Source organism: Notolepis coatsorum (genome assembly GCF_963971535.1).
Source record: "Notolepis coatsorum genome assembly, chromosome: 16".
In the NCBI taxonomy this organism is placed as follows: domain Eukaryota; kingdom Metazoa; phylum Chordata; class Actinopteri; order Aulopiformes; family Paralepididae; genus Notolepis; species Notolepis coatsorum.
This window is the reverse complement of record NC_140180.1, coordinates 90471087-90490388: the sequence shown is the minus strand read 5'-3', so window position 1 is coordinate 90490388 and position 19302 is coordinate 90471087. Positions and strand designations below refer to the sequence as shown.

The 19302-nt window shown below is 49.2% G+C and overlaps 1 protein-coding gene across 1 annotated transcript in view; it reads right to left on the bottom strand.

The window, feature by feature from the left end:
• The window catches only part of shtn3 (shootin 3), a 65791-nt gene that overhangs the window by 16897 nt on the left and 29592 nt on the right, over positions 1–19302 (bottom strand). Inside the window, exons 7-9 of the mRNA XM_084332125.1 lie at positions 18747–18841; positions 8851–8997; positions 3906–4015 (exon numbers count right to left, since the gene is read on the bottom strand). Coding sequence (XP_084188251.1) covers positions 3906–4015; positions 8851–8997; positions 18747–18841 — 352 coding nt within the window. The remainder of the gene's footprint in view (positions 1–3905; positions 4016–8850; positions 8998–18746; positions 18842–19302) is intronic.

Sequence of the window (19302 nt, the reverse complement as noted above, 5' to 3'; positions counted from 1 at the left end):
AATTAGTACAATGGAAAAACAACTATGGAAAATGCTTAGATATGCTAAAACAGACAATAAACCATAAGAGATGCCTCCTCCCCTTTGAAACTGTAACCGGTTGTGACTTACTCCTCACAACAAAATGGTAAATGGTGCATTATATAGCAGCTTTTATCCAAAGGGCTTTACAATTTTGTTCCTACACATTCGCACATTCACAAACCGACGGCGGAGGCGACCATGCAAGGTGCCAATCTGCTTGCTCAAGGACACTTCCATGCGCTGCCCGAGAGAAGCGGGAATCGAACGGGAACCTTCCGATTACCAGACGACCGCTCTATCTCCTGAGCCTCTGTCGCCCCCAAACACAACAACATAACAGGCAAAATGGCAATTCAAGTCCAGTCAAAAAACTAAATACATACCAATAATATAGTAAAATACGTTTGTTCAGCTGTCAGGCAAAACCCTTGCATCGCCAAACAGCTAAATGAAACGTACCCTTAAATCTATTTACTTAAATGAAGGCAGCAATGTGTCTTTTTTTCTATTAATGAATGAAGTCCTGAAGCGACACTATGGTTTCTTCACGCATAGAACTTAGTATTTTTTTTTGTGCAACAATGTAAAAGGTAAAACAATGCAGACATCCTTGACCACCAATAAACCAAAATGTGTCCTGCAAAAAGTTGTGCAAGTAAATAAATAATAAAAAAGCACATGGTGGCAAAAGAGCAAGAGGCTCACGAGAGATGCATTGAAAACACAGAGACAGCGCCGACTGCGGACAGCAGGGGGCAGAAACGCACATTGTCACTTTAAACCCTTCAGGGATGTTTTTACTTTACAAATGTAGTCGTTTTCAGAAAAACAACCATTTCAAATGTCCTCTTTTTGAAAAAGAAAAAGACAGATGTCCTGCAGCCCTCAAGGGGAATAATCTCTAACCATATTTACAGTAACAGACAGACGGGCCAGCAGACGGATATTAGGGTTGAAAGAGGAGAAAATAATATGGTTAAAATCCGCATTTGTGGTAGCTGTGGACACTCAGTCATATGGCCTAAATTGGGTCAAATGATCTGTACCATATTTACAGTATGGGGAAATGTTAATGTGTGTGCGTAAATTGTGCATGTCCACTCATGTGTGTCTGTGAGCATGTACACAGTGTGTATGTGTGTGTGTGTCTGTAGGCTACATGTGTGTCTGTGAGCATGTACACAGTGTGTATGTGTGTGTGTGTCTGTAGGCTACATGTGTGTCTGTGTCGCCACCAGCCCCGCCCCCCCTCTTCTATCCGCCATGTCTCCGTTCCTCTTTTCCCTTCTCTCTGTGTGTGTGTGTGTGTGTGTGTGTGTGTGTGTGTGTGTGTGTGTGTGTGTGCGTGCGTGCGTGTGCATGTGTGTGTGTGTGTACATGTGCGTGCACCTGCGTGGGTCTGTCTGTCTTTCTCTTCATCTGTCTGTCTGTCTGTCTGTCTGTCTGTCTGTCTGTCAATGTGTATGTGTGTGTGTGTGTGTGTGTGTGTGTATGCATGTGTGTGTGTGTATGCATGTGTGTGTGTTTGCCTGTATGTGTATGCATGTGTGTGTGTTTGCCTGTATGTGTATGTGTGTGTGTGTGTTTGCCTGTATGTGTATGCATGTGTGTGTGTTTGCCTGTATGTGTATGTGTGTGTGTGTGTTTGCCTGTATGTGTATGTGTGTGTGTGTGTTTGCCTGTATGTGTATGTATGTGTGTGTGTTTGCCTGTATGTGTATGCATGTGTGTGTGTTTGCCTGTATGTGTATGCATGTGTGTGTGTTTGCCTGTATGTGTATGTGTGTGTGTGTGTTTGCCTGTATGTGTATGTGTGTGTGTGTGTTTGCCTGTATGTGTATGCATGTGTGTGTGTTTGCCTGTATGTGTATGTGTGTGTGTGTGTGTGTTTGCCTGTATGTGTATGTGTGTGTGTGTGTTTGCCTGTATGTGTATGTGTGTGTGTGTGTGTTTGCCTGTATGTGTATGTGTGTGTGTGTGTTTGCCTGTGTGTGTATGTGTGTGTGTGTGTGTTTGCCTGTATGTGTATGCATGTGCTGTCATGCATACAGAGGGCTCTACATTTGTAGGCATGACAGGATCGTGGATCTGATTGCAGACAGTGTCAGTTCCACACTCGGGTCACCTGCACCAGTGTGAAGCCATGTACTGTATGTTGAATCTGTGTAGTGACAATTCACTGTTCTCTGATATTTCAGCAAACACCCCCGATGTTGTTGTTGTTAATGAGAATAACAGAGAGGTTCTCATTCTAGAAGTTGGCTGTACGTTTGACTAGAGTCTAGAAGAAGCCTTTACGACCAAAATGTTGAAGTATCAACTGTTGGAGCATATACCATATCACAACTGGGCTACAACTGTAAACTTTTAGTCTTCATATTTGGAAGCCTGGGTCATGTTCATAAGTTGCGTGTTAGAGGCCTTCAGATGGCCGGTCTTCCGAAGGGAAGAGCCAAACAGTTAGCATGATATTGCTCAGTGTCAGCTATTATTGGCAGCCGTGCAATTTGGAGAAGACGCTGCTATCTGTACCCATGAGCTGTGTGTTATTTGTCAGGTTCATCATCCTATGTGTGTGTGTAACTTTGGTTGCCATTGCCAATTTGGGCACAAATGTAACAGAATAACCCACATTGTCCAATTGCACTGATAATATTTGTGCCCTTTAGACATTGTCTTTATGTGGACATAAATAAAGATTCTGTATGTGTATGTGTGTGTGTGTGTGTGTGTGTGTGTGTGTATGTGTATGTGTGCATTTGCCTGTGTGGGTCTGCACGTTTACCTTTGTCTGTATGGGTCTGTCTCTCTCTCCACCTGTCTCTCTCTCTCTCTCTCCACCTGTCTGTATGGGTCTGTCTCTCTCTCCACCTGTCTCTCTCTCTCTCTCTCTCCACCTGTCTGTATGGGTCTGTCTCTCTCTCCACCTGTCTGTCTGTGTTTCTCTCTCTCCACCTGTCTGTCTGTGTCTCTGTCTCTCTCTCCACCTGTCTGTCTGTGTCTCTGTCTCTCTCTCCACCTCTCTCTCTCCCCCCTTACCTCTCTCCTCCAGCTCCCCGCTCCTCCTCTCCTCCTCCACCTCTCTCTCTCCACCTCTCTCTCTCCCCCCTCACCTCTCTCCTCCAGCTCCCCGCTCCTCCTCTCCTCCTCCACCTCTCTCTCTCCACCTCTCTCTCTCCCCCCTCACCTCTCTCCTCCAGCTCCCCGCTCCTCCTCTCCTCCTCCACCAGCCTGGCCTCCACCTCTCTCTCTCCACCTCTCTCTCTCTCCCCCCTCACCTCTCTCCTCCAGCTCCCCGCTCCTCCTCTCCTCCTCCACCAGCCTGGCCTCCACCTCTCTCTCTCCACCTCTCTCTCTCCCCCCTCACCTCTCTCCTCCAGCTCCCCGCTCTTCCTCTCCTCCTCCACCTCTCTCTCTCCACCTCTCTCTCTCCCCCCTCACCTCTCTCCTCCAGCTCCCCGCTCCTCCTCTCCTCCTCCACCTCTCTCTCTCCACCTCTCTCTCTCCCCCCTCACCTCTCTCCTCCAGCTCCCCGCTCCTCCTCCACCAGCATGGCCTCCACCTCTCTCTCTCTCCACCTCTCTCTCTCCCCCCTCACCTCTCTCCTCCAGCTCCCCGCTCCTCCTCTCCTCCTCCACCTCTCTCTCTCTGTCTCTCACCTCTCTCCTCCAGCTCCCCGCTCCTCCTCTCCTCCTCCACCAGCCTGGCCTCCACCTCTCTCTCTCCACCTCTCTCTCTCCCCCCTCACCTCTCTCCTCCAGCTCCCCGCTCCTCCTCTCCTCCTCCACCAGCCTGGCCTCCACCTCTCTCTCTCCACCTCTCTCTCTCCCCCCTCACCTCTCTCCTCCAGCTCCCCGCTCCTCCTCTCCTCCTCCACCAGCCTGGCCTCCACCTCTCTCTTGTCCACCTCCAGCAGCTCCAGCTGTCTCTGCAGAGCCTCCGCCTGCCTCCTCACAGACCTCTGCTCCAGCTCCGCCTGCAGCTGCTGCACCTGAAGCACAGACAGACGCAACACGGTTAGAGTCTGAAGCACCTCACTGGTGGTATGAGGAACATAGAACACAATGAGATGATAATATGAGATGAGAAGAGAAGAGAATACTAAATGAGAAGATGAGATGAGGGAGGATTATAATATAATGTATCATACATTACATGAGATGAGATATATTATGCTATGATATGATATGATGTGATGTGATGTGATGTGATGTGATGTGATGTGATGTGATGTGATGTGATGTGATGTGATGTGATATATGATTATTCTCCCTGATGGGCAACTGTATCATTTATGAGCAGCACCACACAGCAAAGACTACGGGCTAGATCCACAAAGAATGGATTGCACGGTGCTAATTGCACCCTTACTTACAATTCATTATGAATTGAAAATGGGGGACCTTGATGTAAACAAGACGAAAGTCTTTCTCTGGTCTGCAACCCCTTAACAATTGTGTGTATTGAGCCGTACTGTATTGTACCCATTCTGCAATCTGTTAATAAAATGTTCATTCAATCAATCACCGTGCAGTGATCAAGAACATACAGGAGTGAGTTCAGGATTGCTGCTGATACATGGCTTAAGAACACACAGGACTCACACAGTGAAATAAATCAATGCAGTATGTACAGTCACACAGTATACCGGATGATCAATACTGTAGGGTCAATGGCATCAGATTGTGTGTGCGTGCGTGTGTGTATTTTCCTCATAGAGCTCTACATAATTACACACAGTAAAAAATGAATCAATCAAGTCACACACAGACACACACATACAGTACATGCACACACACACACACACACAAAGGCAGTAAGTTCAGAGTGTACTGTATGTACTGTACGGTGTGGATAGATAGTGTGTGTAGCTTTCAGAGCGCTTGGGGCTGGAAATGGATTCACGTTGTGGTTTCAACCATCAGTAAATACAAGTGCTGTATTATGTACTTTGCATTTCCTTCATAGTATCAAGGAGGGCGTAGAGGTGGTACTAATGTGCCCCCCCCCCCCCCACACACACACACACACACACACACACACACACACACTCTCTCTCTCTCTCCTTCTCTAACCTTTCTCCTTCACATTCCATAATCCTGCTCTACTCCCAACTGCAGAGAGAGGTGTTTTATGGGGGGGGGGGGGCTGCATTGAGCCGCATTGCTGTCATCCTCCTCTTTATGAGTTGGCTCAGCAGTTTGGCAGCGAGGAGGAGGATGAGGGGATGTGAGGATGAGACAGAGAGAAGGGGAGGATGAGACAGAGAGAAGGGGAGGATGAGACAGAGAGAAGGGGAGGATGATACAGAGAGAAGGGGAGGATGAGACAGAGAGAAGGGGAGGATGAGACAGAGAGAAGGGGAGGATGAGACAGAGAGAAGGGGAGGATGATACAGAGAGAAGGGGAGGATGAGGAGACGTGAGGATGAGACAGAGAGAAGGGGAGGATGAGGAGACGTGAGGATGAGAGAGAGAAGGGGAGGATGAGGAGACGTGAGGATGAGACAGAGAGAAGGGAGGATGAGGAGACGTGAGGATGAGACAGAGAGAAGGGGAGGATGAGGAGACGTGAGGATGAGACAGAGAGAAGGGAGGATGAGGAGACGTGAGGATGAGACAGAGAGAAGGGGAGGATGAGGAGACGTGAGGATGAGACAGAGAGAAGGGAGGATGAGGAGACGTGAGGATGAGACAGAGAGAAAGGGAGGATGAGGAGACGTGAGGATGAGACAGAGAGAAGGGGAGGATGAGGAGACGTGAGGATGAGAGAGAGAAGGGGAGGATGAGGAGACGTGAGGATGAGACAGAGAGAAGGGAGGATGAGGAGACGTGAGGATGAGACAGAGAGGAGGGGAGGATGAGACAGAGAGAAGGGGAGGATGAGACAGAGAGAAGGGGAGGATGAGACAGAGAGAAGGGGAGGATGAGACAGAGAGAAGGGGAGGATGAGACAGAAAGAAGGGGAGGATGAGGAGACGTGAGGATGAGACAGAGTTTTAAAAATGATCATCTTCTGATCATCTCTTCCCAATATTTTTGATGAATGCAAAAGCTTTGAACTTGGAAAGTATGGTAGGCTACTCTAGCTAAAGTTGTACTACTGAATTTGACTTGGCTATCTGTGCAACATATGAATCCAAGTTCTGACAGGACAACCCACAATGTACACAACAGAGACGTCTCACATTGTGCAAAGACAGCACATCGACGGACCTTAGACTATAGAATGAATGTACCATATAAGCTACATTGTCTCAAGAGACGGCCTCTGTAGTGTACATTGTGGGTTGTCCTGTCAGAACGAGGGCGGGGTTTGAGATAGGTAAACAAAATGTGTCTCCCTGTGGTAAAGGGGGAAGCCATTCTGGTTTTTTAGAACTTTTCAAACATGACAACACAAACATTCTAAATGTGTTCATGTGTTTGCTAATACAATAACTGACAGGAAGTACACTTGGGCCCAAGCTGTTCCATAGCAACAGAATTCTACTAATAAAGTCTAAAGTTAGATAACTGTGTATAATGTTAACTTCTGGTGAAGGAAGCAATTTCCACCCTACATTGTAAAGCGCTTTGAGTGTCTAGAAAAGCGCTATATAAAGTTGTTATTATTATTATTATTATTATTATTATTATTATTATTATTATTATTATTATTATTATTATTATTATTATTATAATTATTATTATTATTATTATTATTATTATTATTATTATTATTATTATTATTATTATTATTATTATTATTATTATTATTATTATTATTATTATTATTATTATTATTATTATTATTCTCTTCTGGCTCTAGTCCTGTCCTTCAGAACATCACCTTCCCCCTGATACTGCAGTCTCCCTCCTGCTCCAGCATCTCCATCATGTTAGCAACATCCCCCAGGGAGTCCGGCTGGTGGAAATAGCCCTACAAGATGCCCTTGTGTTATGACACTGGCTCAAGGGCACATCGGCAGGTGTTGCTGAAGGGCATGGGATGGGGGGCTTACATCATTCACATCTCCAGCCCACTTCTCTTCCCAACTGGTCCAGGGACTCAAAACAGTAACCATCCGTAGACAAGCTGTTTTGGTTGATATGATAATGGCCTTTCCCTCCTTTGAACAGCTAAGAATTGCCCTACAAACCTTCTCAACGATCCTTAGCTGAAACTACCTAAGGCTTATTCATCTATAAACAGGTGGGCTTATTCACCAGGGTGCTGCCAGCTTGCCGATCTTGTCTCTCAACATCCAATGAGTTTGTGACACTGTATCTAGAAAGGGAGATGTTAGCCTTTGAGGTCCGTCAAGTTTGAATGAAAAATGCCAAGCCCCTTGTCCAATTCCTTTACAGATATCTTTGTTATAATGATACATAGTTAGCTTTTAACACATGTTATAGACACATTATGTATTTGGTTTGGGAATATCCACCCTAGCTAGCATCATTATCACCAAGTTCATCTACAGGAAATAAAGAGACAATAACATAAGTGGGCGTGGCCTATAAAGTGAAGACCGATGACGCACCTTGCAGTGTGTACATTATGGCCTGCTAGGGTTTCAGGTAGGGATGCTCGATATTGGCTTTTTTACCGATACCGATATACCGATATTGTCCAACTCTTAATTTCCGATACCGATATCAACCGATACCGATATATGCAGGGTTTCCCGCCCAAAAAAACGGAATAATTTCAGGTAATTAACATTACATATCTCTTGTTGTGGAATTAACACAACAGTATGCATACTTTTGACAATAAATAAAATCAGAATTTGTTCTTACTTGCTTGCCTGGGTAAATAAAGGTTATAGAAATGTAAAAAAATAAATAAAAAAACGTTTTAATTTTTTTTTGAAAACAGATACCGATATTTTCCGATATCACATTGATAATATCGGACATCCCTAGTTTCAGGGCCTCTATATATGGTTTGCTGATGTTTATACACCGTTCACACGGTGGAGGACCATCTGTGACGACAGAGCACTACAGTTAAATGTGTCTTAATTCTGTGTGTAGATTGTAATACCTCAGTGTAATAATCACAGTGTGGGTGTAGTGTGTGCACATCAGCAGCAGAAACAGTCACGGGCAGGTAGCAGGCTCTTAGTGTTATTTGTTCATGAGTCTGACTGCCTGGGGGGGAAACTGTTCTGGAGTCTGCTGGTCCGGGCCTTGAGTCTGACTGCCTGGGGAGGGGGAACTGTCCTGGAGTCTGCTGGTCCGGGCCTTGAGTCTGACTGCCTGGGGAGGGGGAACTGTCCTGGAGTCTGCTGGTCCGGGCCTTGAGTCTGACTGCCTGGGGAGGGGGAACTGTTCTGGAGTCTGCTGGTCCGGGCCTTGAGTCTGACTGCCTGGGGAGGGGGAACTGTCCTGGAGTCTGCTGGTCCGGGCCTTGAGTCTGACTGCCTGGGGAGGGGGAACTGTCCTGGAGTCAGCTGGTCCGGGCCTTGAGTCTGACTGCCTGGGGAGGGGGAACTGTCCTGGAGTCAGCTGGTCCAGACGGCATCAGCTGAAGCCGTTTGTGGTTGGGGTGGTTGGGGTCTTTGGTAAAGTGGTAAATGGTGCTTTTATATAGCAGCTTTTATCCAAAGCGCTTTACAATTTGTTCCTCACATTTTACCCATTCACTCACACATTCACACACCGACCGGAGGAGTGGGAATCAAACCGGGAACCTCCGGATTACCAGATGACCGCTCTACCTCCTGAGCCACTGTCGCCCCCATCTTTGATACTCCTGCGGGATTTGCTGACACCTTTACTCCAGTGGCCATTAGATTACGTTTGGATCACTGATCTGGGCTTTATAACAAGGGTTTACCTGCTGCTGATGCTGCAGTCTCTCCTGCTCCAGGGTCTTGGTGACGTTGGCTACGTCTTCCAGGGCCTTGAGCAGCTGCATGCTGGGGTCTGCATTCTGCATCAGGATCATACTCTGTCTGTTGACCTCTTTCTGTTTCACAAGCATCTGCAGCGGAGAGAGGGAGGGAGGGAGGGAGGGAGGGGGAGGAGGGATGGAGGGGAGGTGGAAGAGAGAGGCATGGAGTAGAGTGAGAGGGTGGATGAGAGAGAGAGGGTGGAGGAGAGGAGGGAGGGAGAGGAGGTGGAAGAGAGGCATGGAGTAGAGTGGGAGGGTGGAGGAGGGAGAGAGGGTGGAGAGGAGAAGAGAGGAGGGAGGGAGAGGGATGGGGAGAGAGAGGCATGGAGTAGAGTGGGAGGGTGGAGGAGGGAGAGAGGGTGGAGAGGAGAAGAGAGGAGGGAGGGAGAGGGATGGGGAGAGGGTGGAAGAGAGATGGGTGGAGTGGGATTGGGAGGATGGAAGAGGGAGGGAAAAGAGGAGAGGAAAGGAGAGGAGGGGGAGGGATGACCGAAGAAGAAAAAGGGAGAAAGGGATGGTTAGAGGGAGGAAGGGAGGAGAGGTTGGAGAGAAGCGAATGATATCAAACACTATGGGTGTTGTGAAGGGCCAGATTAAACCGAATATATATATTTATTTATATATATATATTTAATTGTATTTGTATATTCTCTAATATTCCCCGATATCCCTTGTATATTCCTTGTACAATATGCATTGAATATCCATTCTAGCCTACTGAACATCCCATAATAGTCTCCATTCTACTATTGGTCGAGACCTTGGTGCCAGGCTGCCATACCCCTCAGACCCAGTTCAAACGTACCGCTCGACATGTACGAACAAGTCCTAGTTCCGCGTAGGAATTTGGCTACCGCACCACTAATGGGACTATTTGTTCATAGTGCGTATATATACTGCGCTACTAAAGTAGGACTTTCTTTTCAGTCCAGTTTCTTACCCTCCAATAGAGTCACAGACGTAAAGCCTCCCCGCGATGCCACGTGTGGGAGTAAGGCCAAGTTCGCCTACCATCGGTATTGAGACATCGTGTATATTAATATTTGAATAGTCATATTTGGCACTATATCGTCGAGTTGGACGTAGTCTATTAAGCTAATAATAGTCTGTTAATATATAGTGCTTCGTGCGGTGAGAATACTACCGTAGTCAGTACCCCATCGTTTCGGGCAGAGAACTGGCTGCTTACCCAGGGTGGTTGACCCTATGTGAAGCTGCACCCGAGGAGCCCCAGAGCCGACGAGCGAGTGGACCTGTATACCGGATTATTCTACCGACGACAGCCCGCCTTCCCAGGCACGGATTATGCTTTGGATACTTTGATTATTCTATGGATAAAGACCCCCGACACTACCGTGTGTTGGAACCCCCCCCCCCCTGGAGAGGACACAAGGTGAGGAGACGCTCTGCAAGACGAGGTCTCTCCACATCTCTCCCCCGTGGACCGGAGAGAGCCGGCCCACAAAGAGTCCACCTGCTTTCATCTGTGGTCCAAGGATCGCCGGCGCATTGAACGGCACTACAGTGGGTTCTCCTGGGATACCCTTGGCCGGACGAGGCAGCTGGATTCTACCCCCCCCCCCTCCTACTCCTGTCGGCTTACAAGCGACCGGATTAACCCCCTCTAGTGTATCCAGCCTATAATCATTAAAGTATCATTGCTGTTATTCCTTAACTATTCCAGGTCGTATATTTACCACCTGCGCCTTCAGAGATTGGACATTATCTATTGATATACCGACGAATACTCCTTGCCATAAAAGTGCATACTATTTCAATTCATAAATGTAATTAAGTGATTAAGTGCTTATTCTACACACCATCGCTGTGTAGGAAAATAAAGACCTGTTTCTAATTCGTACATTTGTGTTGGATCCGTTTCATCTGCGTGAGAGTGTTCATGATAATATATTTATGCCGTGTACTGGGTGGCCGAATATTAAGTACAAAGGTAGTGGTAGTAAGTATCATATCTAGTAATACAGTCAGGGAATTGTACCCCTCAGTTACAATTGGTCCTTCGAGCCGGATGGTAATTAGTGTAATATTAATATAGTGTTATTAATATTGAAATGGCCTATTATGAACACTCCACGAAACGATCCTCCTAACCAACGCCCGCAGCGCGAACGACGGCTCCCTCAGTACTTAGAGGCTTACGCTGTCAGTCAACAACCTAGTCTTCTACTAACAGTAAACGCGGTAAAACTAGAAAGTAAAAGTATGTCTAACCCCAACGCCCAGACTACCCCGACCATAGAGGCCCCTACGGGCTCTAATGTAACTGACCAAGTTCACGGTGGGGACCAGTGGGAACCAGACATGACTTCACACCCCGCCAGTACTGAAGAAGTAGTCCCCGATGAGTCCCGGGAGGAATACAACGCTACCGAGAGAGAACTCGGCACGGAAGAAGACGGGGAGAGCACCGTGGAGATAGAGCTCCAAGGCTCCGCAAGGAGTACCCCGAGGGAAGGCTCCCCTATACAACCGCCTTCTCCCAGCGAGGCAGAGAGGACCCTACAGCAGGCCTTCCTCATCAGCCTGAACGCCGCTGCTGAACGCGACCGACTGCAGATCCAGCAGCGGAGCGAAGAAGAGCAGATACGTCTAGAAATAAGACGCATTCAGATGGAAGAGAATGTGGCCCGAGAACGAGCCGGTGCTCAACGGGACGCAGAGCGCGACAGACAGCAAGCGCAACTAATAGAACAGCTGATCAGACGGACAACACCCTCTCCCTCCGCCAGAGGCTCCAGGAACTCGTCTAGACACACCTCCAGGGCGGCATCCCCTAGCCGAGTAAACAACCCTGAACTTGACCAACAGACGAGGTCTATACCCCCCACAGACCACCTCCCCCCACCGGTCCAAGCGAGACCTAGCAACCGGGAAGGAGCAGCATATCCTGTGGAGAGGCTAAACCAGAGACTACAAGCACTGGATGACCTAACTGAAGACGAAGAGGAAGAGGAGGAGAACCACGCCCGAAGACAGCACAGTACTCTACCGGACCAGGAGGTCCGGTACAGCCCAGGCTATACTCCCGCGGAGCTGCGCTACAGACCCCCGACTCTATACACGGGTGAGCACGACGCACGACCCGCACCGAGGAACAGCACCTGGACAAGCGGGCCATGGTACACTGCCGGTACCAGCCCATACCAAGAAGCGGGAGGAGACTCGCCTAGGAGGCCTCCCCCCCAACGCTCGCCGATGTATCCACAGTCAGCGTCATACATTGGCACGCCTATGGTACCCGACTTCACCCAAGAGAACCGGGCCCAGTATACAGAACTCCGCATGTGTCTGGAGACCATGTTAGTGGATGTATTGGATGAACGCCACAAATACGCCATCCTACTGCAGCACTTAAAGGTGCCCCGCGCACATAATATAGCGCTCGCCTACGCGACTTCCACCACCCCATACACAGCAGCGCTGGTAACATTGGACCAGAGGTATGGGCGCATATGGGATTACGTGATCCAGGAGATCCGACACATCGACCGCTTACCCCCAGCAATAGACAATCGAGCACTGGACGACCTGTCCATCAGAGTGCAGTCCCTGGTAGGGATGTTGGGAGCGCAAAGAGAGAAGGGGAAGTATGAACTTTACGCCAACTCAAATGTGGAAAGGATTCTGGAGAAGCTGCCGCCCGCTCGTCAGGAGCGCTTTAGGCGGCAGAGGGACCACAGAGACCCGAATGGCCCCGAACCGAACCTCCTCGATCTAGCGGACTTCCTGGCGAGAGAAGTCAGCAGCCTACGGCTAGATACATTCGGACGGAGCACCCCTGGCTCCAGAGAAGGAACCAGACGACTAAATGATGGAAGAAGATCGGTGACTGTGATGCACCAATCGGAGTCAGTACCGAGCAGCAGGTGACTGTGATGCCCCTACTGTGAGAAAGAACACTGGCTAGCGCAATGTGACTCCTTCCCCAAGCTGAACGCGGAGGAAGCAGGTCAATGGATAAAGTCCAACAAGCGCTGTTTTCGCTGTGCGCGCTCACACATGGCAGCCGAATGCCGCTTAAAGAAAAGGTGCACCAAGTGCGATGGAGCCCATCTGGACATACTTCACGACAGTAACAGACGGCGCCCTTCCCCTGCACCATCCAGCCGCAAAGCGAGCGTCATGTACATCGATCCCGCCAGCAGCAGTGGAGCCCGAGTACTCCTAAAAGTAGTGCGTGTGACACTAAGCTACCAGAATAAAGTCCTGGACACTGACGCCGTCCTCGATGACGGGTCAGAGAAGACCCTGCTGCTCGCCTCCGCTGCGGCCCAGCTAGGGCTGCGGGGAAGCGAAACCCAAATGACAATTCGGACAATAAGACGAGATTTGAAGACGATAAAGGGCGAGAATGTCTCATTCTCTATCGCAGCAAGCGGCCAGCCTGAGCGACGGTACCAGATTACAGACGCTTTCACCAGCCAAGAAATAGGACTGTCGCGGTACACATACCCCGTCGCCAAGCTGATGGAGAAATATGCACATCTGCGCAAGTTACCGATCCCGCTCATAGACAATGCTATGCCGACCCTGTTGATAGGCTCCGACCATGCAGACCTCATTGTCCCGATAGACCGGGTTCATACCGGACCCCGAGGCTGTCCTGCAGCAGTCGAGACCCGTTTGGGATGGACTCTCCAAGGCCCGCTCGCCAAATCTCTCAACCGAAGTACAGCCACTAGATGTCTCCACTCCCGAGTCACAGAGGGAGAAACCGCACTCCTGCAACACGTAGAGCGGCTATGGAGCTTGGAACAAATGCCCTTTAAGAATGGAAAGAAAGACATTCGCTCTAAAGATGACATTTACGCAATTCACCTCCTCGAGACAGGGACCAAGAGAGTCCCGGTCAACGGCGTGTTGAGATACGCCACGCCACTCCTGCGGCGAGAAGGAATGCCTACTTTCCACGCCAAGACAGACGCCATAGAACGGTACCTGCTAAACACGGAGCGGCACTTAGCCAAGAACCCCGCCCAAGAGAGTGTATACCGCGCTGAGATTGAGAAGCTCATCACAGCGGGACACGTCACAAAGATGGACATTAAAGAGGCTGACCAGACCACTGAATCGTGGTACGTGCCCCACCACAAGGTCCATCACAACGGTAAAGACCGCATAGTATTTAACTGCAGCTACCAGATCGGATCCCAAAATCTGAATAAAGAGTTACTGCCCGGTCCCACACTCGGCCCCTCCCTACTCGGCGTTCTACTCCGCTTCCGCCAGGAAAAGGTGGCCATCAGCGGGGACATTAAAGGAATGTTCCTGCAGGTGAGATTAGTAGAGGCGGACAAGCCCCTGTTACGGTTCCTATGGAGAGAGAAGCCAGGAGATGAGCACCCAGCCATCTACCAATGGGAAGTCCTCCCCTTCGGAACGACGTGCAGCCCCTGCTGTGCGACATTTGCACTACAGAAACATGTAGCAGAGGACCCAGCAGCGGACGAAGAAGTCCGACACAGCGTAAAGAACAGCTTCTACGTAGACAACTGTCTACAAAGCCTTTCAACCCAGGAAGAAGCCGAGGCTCTCCTGATTAAACTCCGCGCCTCATTGATCAAAGGCGGCTTTGATCTCAGGCAGTGGGCCAGCAGCGATCCGCAAGTACTGCGCAGCCTCTCCTCCGAGGACAAGGCAGCCAGCAGCGAGACCTGGATGGCTACAATCCCGGGAGAAGCCCAGGAGATGACCCTGGGATTGGTGTGGCGATTCAAAACAGATTCGCTTCACTACAGACACAAGCCCCTGACTACGGAGCAGGGAAGGCCGGCGGCGGCGCCGACCACCAGACGGAGTGTGTACACAACACTCGCCCGACAATATGACCCGCTAGGATGTATTCTACCGTACACCACCAGGGCAAAAATGATTGTACGAGCATTGTGGGACAAGGACCAGGGCTGGGACGACCCCATTCCCGCACACCTTGCATCCACCTGGAGAGAGTGGGAGATGGAGCTCCACTCACTCCCAGGCGTTAATATGCGCCGAAGCTACTTCCCACCCACGGTGAGGCCAGAGACATGTAAAATGGACTTGCACGTCTTCAGTGACGCCTCAGAGGTCGCATACGGATCAGTAGCCTACTTGCGGGCCCAAGACCAAGGGGGAGAGATCTACACAGCATTTGTCCTCGCCCGCTCGAGAGTAGCCCCACGCAAGCAACAATCTATCCCACGTCTAGAGCTCTGCGCAGCCCTAGCCGGAGCGCACCTAGCCACGCTCATCCAACGTGAGCTCACCATACCGGTGTCTAGAACAATCCTGTGGTCAGATTCCACGACGGTACTCGCCTGGATCAAATCGGACTCATGCAAGTACAAAGTCTTCGTGGGAGTCAGAGTCACCGAGATTCAAGACTTAACCGAAGAGTTAACCGGAGAAACAGAGTGGCGCTACGTTGATACAAAACAGAACCCAGCTGACGTCATCACCCGGGGGATGCCCCTGGATGACCTCACCCGTCGCAATGTCTACAGTGACGGCCCCGGATTCCTAAGACTCCCGGAAGGACAGTGGCCCATGCCTATCCCGAGGGAAGCCAGTCCAGAGGAGGTGGAAATTAAGAAGTCTGTGTTCTGTGGATTGAGCACCGTAGCCTCCACCGACCCTAACATAAACGATTGCACGTCCATAGAGAGTGCACAACAAAGAACATTCCTGCGGTACCACCCGGAGTGCAAGTCCCCCGCTGATATGTCAGCGGCTAACTACGAGGAAGCAGAATTGCTTCTACTGCAGCGAGCCCAGAGAGACTCGTTCCCCGATGAATTGGCCTGTCTACAGGGAGGAAAGCCCGTCCCATCCGACAGCAGATTAATTCATCTGGACCCCGAGAGCGACGCTCATACCCTCATCAGAGTGGGTGGTCGCCTACGCAGAGCCCCCAATCTACCGGATGACATTAAACACTACCTACCGTCTCTACAGACCCGCCAGAAGTGGGTAAAGGAGAGAGACAATTTGACAGAAGGAACAGTCGTCATGATTATTGATCAATCACTGCCCAGAGCTATGTGGCCGGCCGGCCGCGTAAGCAAAGTGATCACCGGTGCCGACGGCAAGGTCCGAGCAGCTGAAGTGCTCGTCCAGGGTCGCACTTACACCCGTCCCGTGGCAAGGCTCATAGAACTGCCTCGACTCCCAGACACAATCGATGATGACCATGACCCTACAACCCTATGACTTTGTGAAGTTGACTGACCCCTACAGCAAACCCTTATGTGTAAATAGACAACGCGATTAATCTGTCTCCGTTTAACTGATTAGGTCCGGGACCTATTCAGGGGGTGGCTGTTGTGAAGGGCCAGATTAAACCGAATATATATATTTATTTATATATATATATTTAATTGTATTTGTATATTCTCTAATATTCCCCGATATCCCTTGTATATTCCTTGTACAATATGCATTGAATATCCATTCTAGCCTACTGAACATCCCATAATAGTCTCCATTCTACTATTGGTCGAGACCTTGGTGCCAGGCTGCCATACCCCTCAGACCCAGTTCAAACGTACCGCTCGACATGTACGAACAAGTCCTAGTTCCGCGTAGGAATTTGGCTACCGCACCACTAATGGGACTATTTGTTCATAGTGCGTATATATACTGCGCTACTAAAGTAGGACTTTCTTTTCAGTCCAGTTTCTTACCCTCCAATAGAGTCACAGACGTAAAGCCTCCCCGCGATGCCACGTGTGGGAGTAAGGCCAAGTTCGCCTACCATCGGTATTGAGACATCGTGTATATTAATATTTGAATAGTCATATTTGGCACTATATCGTCGAGTTGGACGTAGTCTATTAAGCTAATAATAGTCTGTTAATATATAGTGCTTCGTGCGGTGAGAATACTACCGTAGTCAGTACCCCATCGTTTCGGGCAGAGAACTGGCTGCTTACCCAGGGTGGTTGACCCTATGTGAAGCTGCACCCGAGGAGCCCCAGAGCCGACGAGCGAGTGGACCTGTATACCGGATTATTCTACCGACGACAGCCCGCCTTCCCAGGCACGGATTATGCTTTGGATACTTTGATTATTCTATGGATAAAGACCCCCGACACTACCGTGTGTTGGAACCCCCCCCCCTGGAGAGGACACAAGGTGAGGAGACGCTCTGCAAGACGAGGTCTCTCCACATCTCTCCCCCGTGGACCGGAGAGAGCCGGCCCACAAAGAGTCCACCTGCTTTCATCTGTGGTCCAAGGATCGCCGGCGCATTGAACGGCACTACAGTGGGTTCTCCTGGGATACCCTTGGCCGGACGAGGCAGCTGGATTCTACCCCCCCCCCCCCCCCCCCTACTCCTGTCGGCTTACAAGCGACCGGATTAACCCCCTCTAGTGTATCCAGCCTATAATCATTAAAGTATCATTGCTGTTATTCCTTAACTATTCCAGGTCGTATATTTACCACCTGCGCCTTCAGAGATTGGACATTATCTATTGATATACCGACGAATACTCCTTGCCATAAAAGTGCATACTATTTCAATTCATAAATGTAATTAAGTGATTAAGTGCTTATTCTACACACCATCGCTGTGTAGGAAAATAAAGACCTGTTTCTAATTCGTACATTTGTGTTGGATCCGTTTCATCTACGTGAGAGTGTTCATGATAATATATTTATGCCGTGTACTGGGTGGCCGAATATTAAGTACAAAGGTAGTGGTAGTAAGTATCATATCTAGTAATACAGTCAGGGAATTGTACCCCTCAGTTACAATGGGCGTCATGTTGATGCCGGAGTTCTAGAATAACAGTCATGCTCCGAGTTGCAGCAGAGTTTAGTGATACATTGTAACAAGGCATCATGTAACCACCTAATGTCTAAAGGTCATACAGAGAGTGCAGTTACTTCCAGGTTTTCTTGTAGTAAAAAGTTATATCTGTACCCATTGTCTGATCAAATAAAAAAAAACAGGCATTAATTAACACACCATTTCTATGCCACTCTTCTGTCATTCTGGTGTTTACTTTACTGGACACTTGTAGTCACACTTGTAGTCACAAACGATCCACAAATCATCATCACACCCATTGATTGTTTCACCAAACTCTCGTATAGCTCTGGTTGATTGGCCATGTTAAACACGGCACTTGGAATTTGTCGTTTTAAACACCCCGCTTTAGATTCACACACATACAGGGGGGTCAGGAGGTCAGACAGCAGGGTTGTCTGTATTACAGCATCCCTGGGGAAATGAGGGATTCAGTGTCTTTAGTGGCGCGGTGGCGTGTGGAGTGTGAACCCGACCGAGAGCCTTTGTGTGTGGAGTCAGCATGTCCTCCCTGTGTATGCATGGTTTCCTGCGCGTACTCCAGTTTCCTCCCACACCAAAAAACATGCATGCTACCATAGCTACAGTACAGTACAGACTCCTGCCACTGATGTTGAATGGACTGCATTTATATAACTGCTTTTATCCAAAGCGCTTTACAATTTGTTCCTCACATTTTACCCACTCACTCACACATTCACACACCGATGGCAGAGGCGACCATGCAAGGTGTCAACCTGCACATCGGGAGCAATGAGGGGTTAAGTGTCTTGCTCAAGGACACATCGACACGGTGCCCAGGAGGAGCGGGAATCGAACCGGGAATGCTCTACCTCCTGAGCCACTGTTGCCCCATGACCAAGGTACTGGCATTATAACTGGAGTTGATAACCAAGGGGCCTGTCTGTGGCGTTCCAACACTCCTGTCTGTGGCGTTCCAACACTCCTGTCTGTGGCGTTCCAACACTCCTGTCTGTGGCGTTCCAACACTCCTGGAGCAAGTAGCTGATATCAGCATGATCCCTACCTCGTGTGCATAGGTTTCAGCCTTCACTCTCAGGCTCTGTTCCAGATCCAACTGTTCCTTCATCCCATCATACTCATGTGCTGCCATCATAGACACTAAGAGAGAGAGAGAGAGAGAGAGAGAGAGAGAGAGAGAGAGAGAGAGAGAGAGAGAGAGAGAGAGAGAGAGAGAGAGAGAGAGAGAGAGAGAGAGAGAGAGAGAGAGAGAGAGAGAGAGAGAGAGAGAGAGAGAGAGAGAGAGAGAGAGAGAGAGAGAGAGAGAGAGAGAGAGAGAGAGGGAGAGAGAGAGGGAGAGAGAGAGAGAGAGAGAGAGAAAAGAGTTAATTATGTTACCATGTAGCAGCTGGTAGATGTACAGACGCCCACACACACAGATGAGGTCCAACTCCGCTAGGAAACATCAAGAACACGTACAGTACAAAACAATGCTGCGCCATGCTGTCCATAATGTATACTATAACATCATATTTCAAAGCCTGGCGCAGAATAGAATAGAATTGAGCTTTATTGCCACACCTAAAACAAAGAGTGGCCGTTTGGATGTTTATCTGGTATAG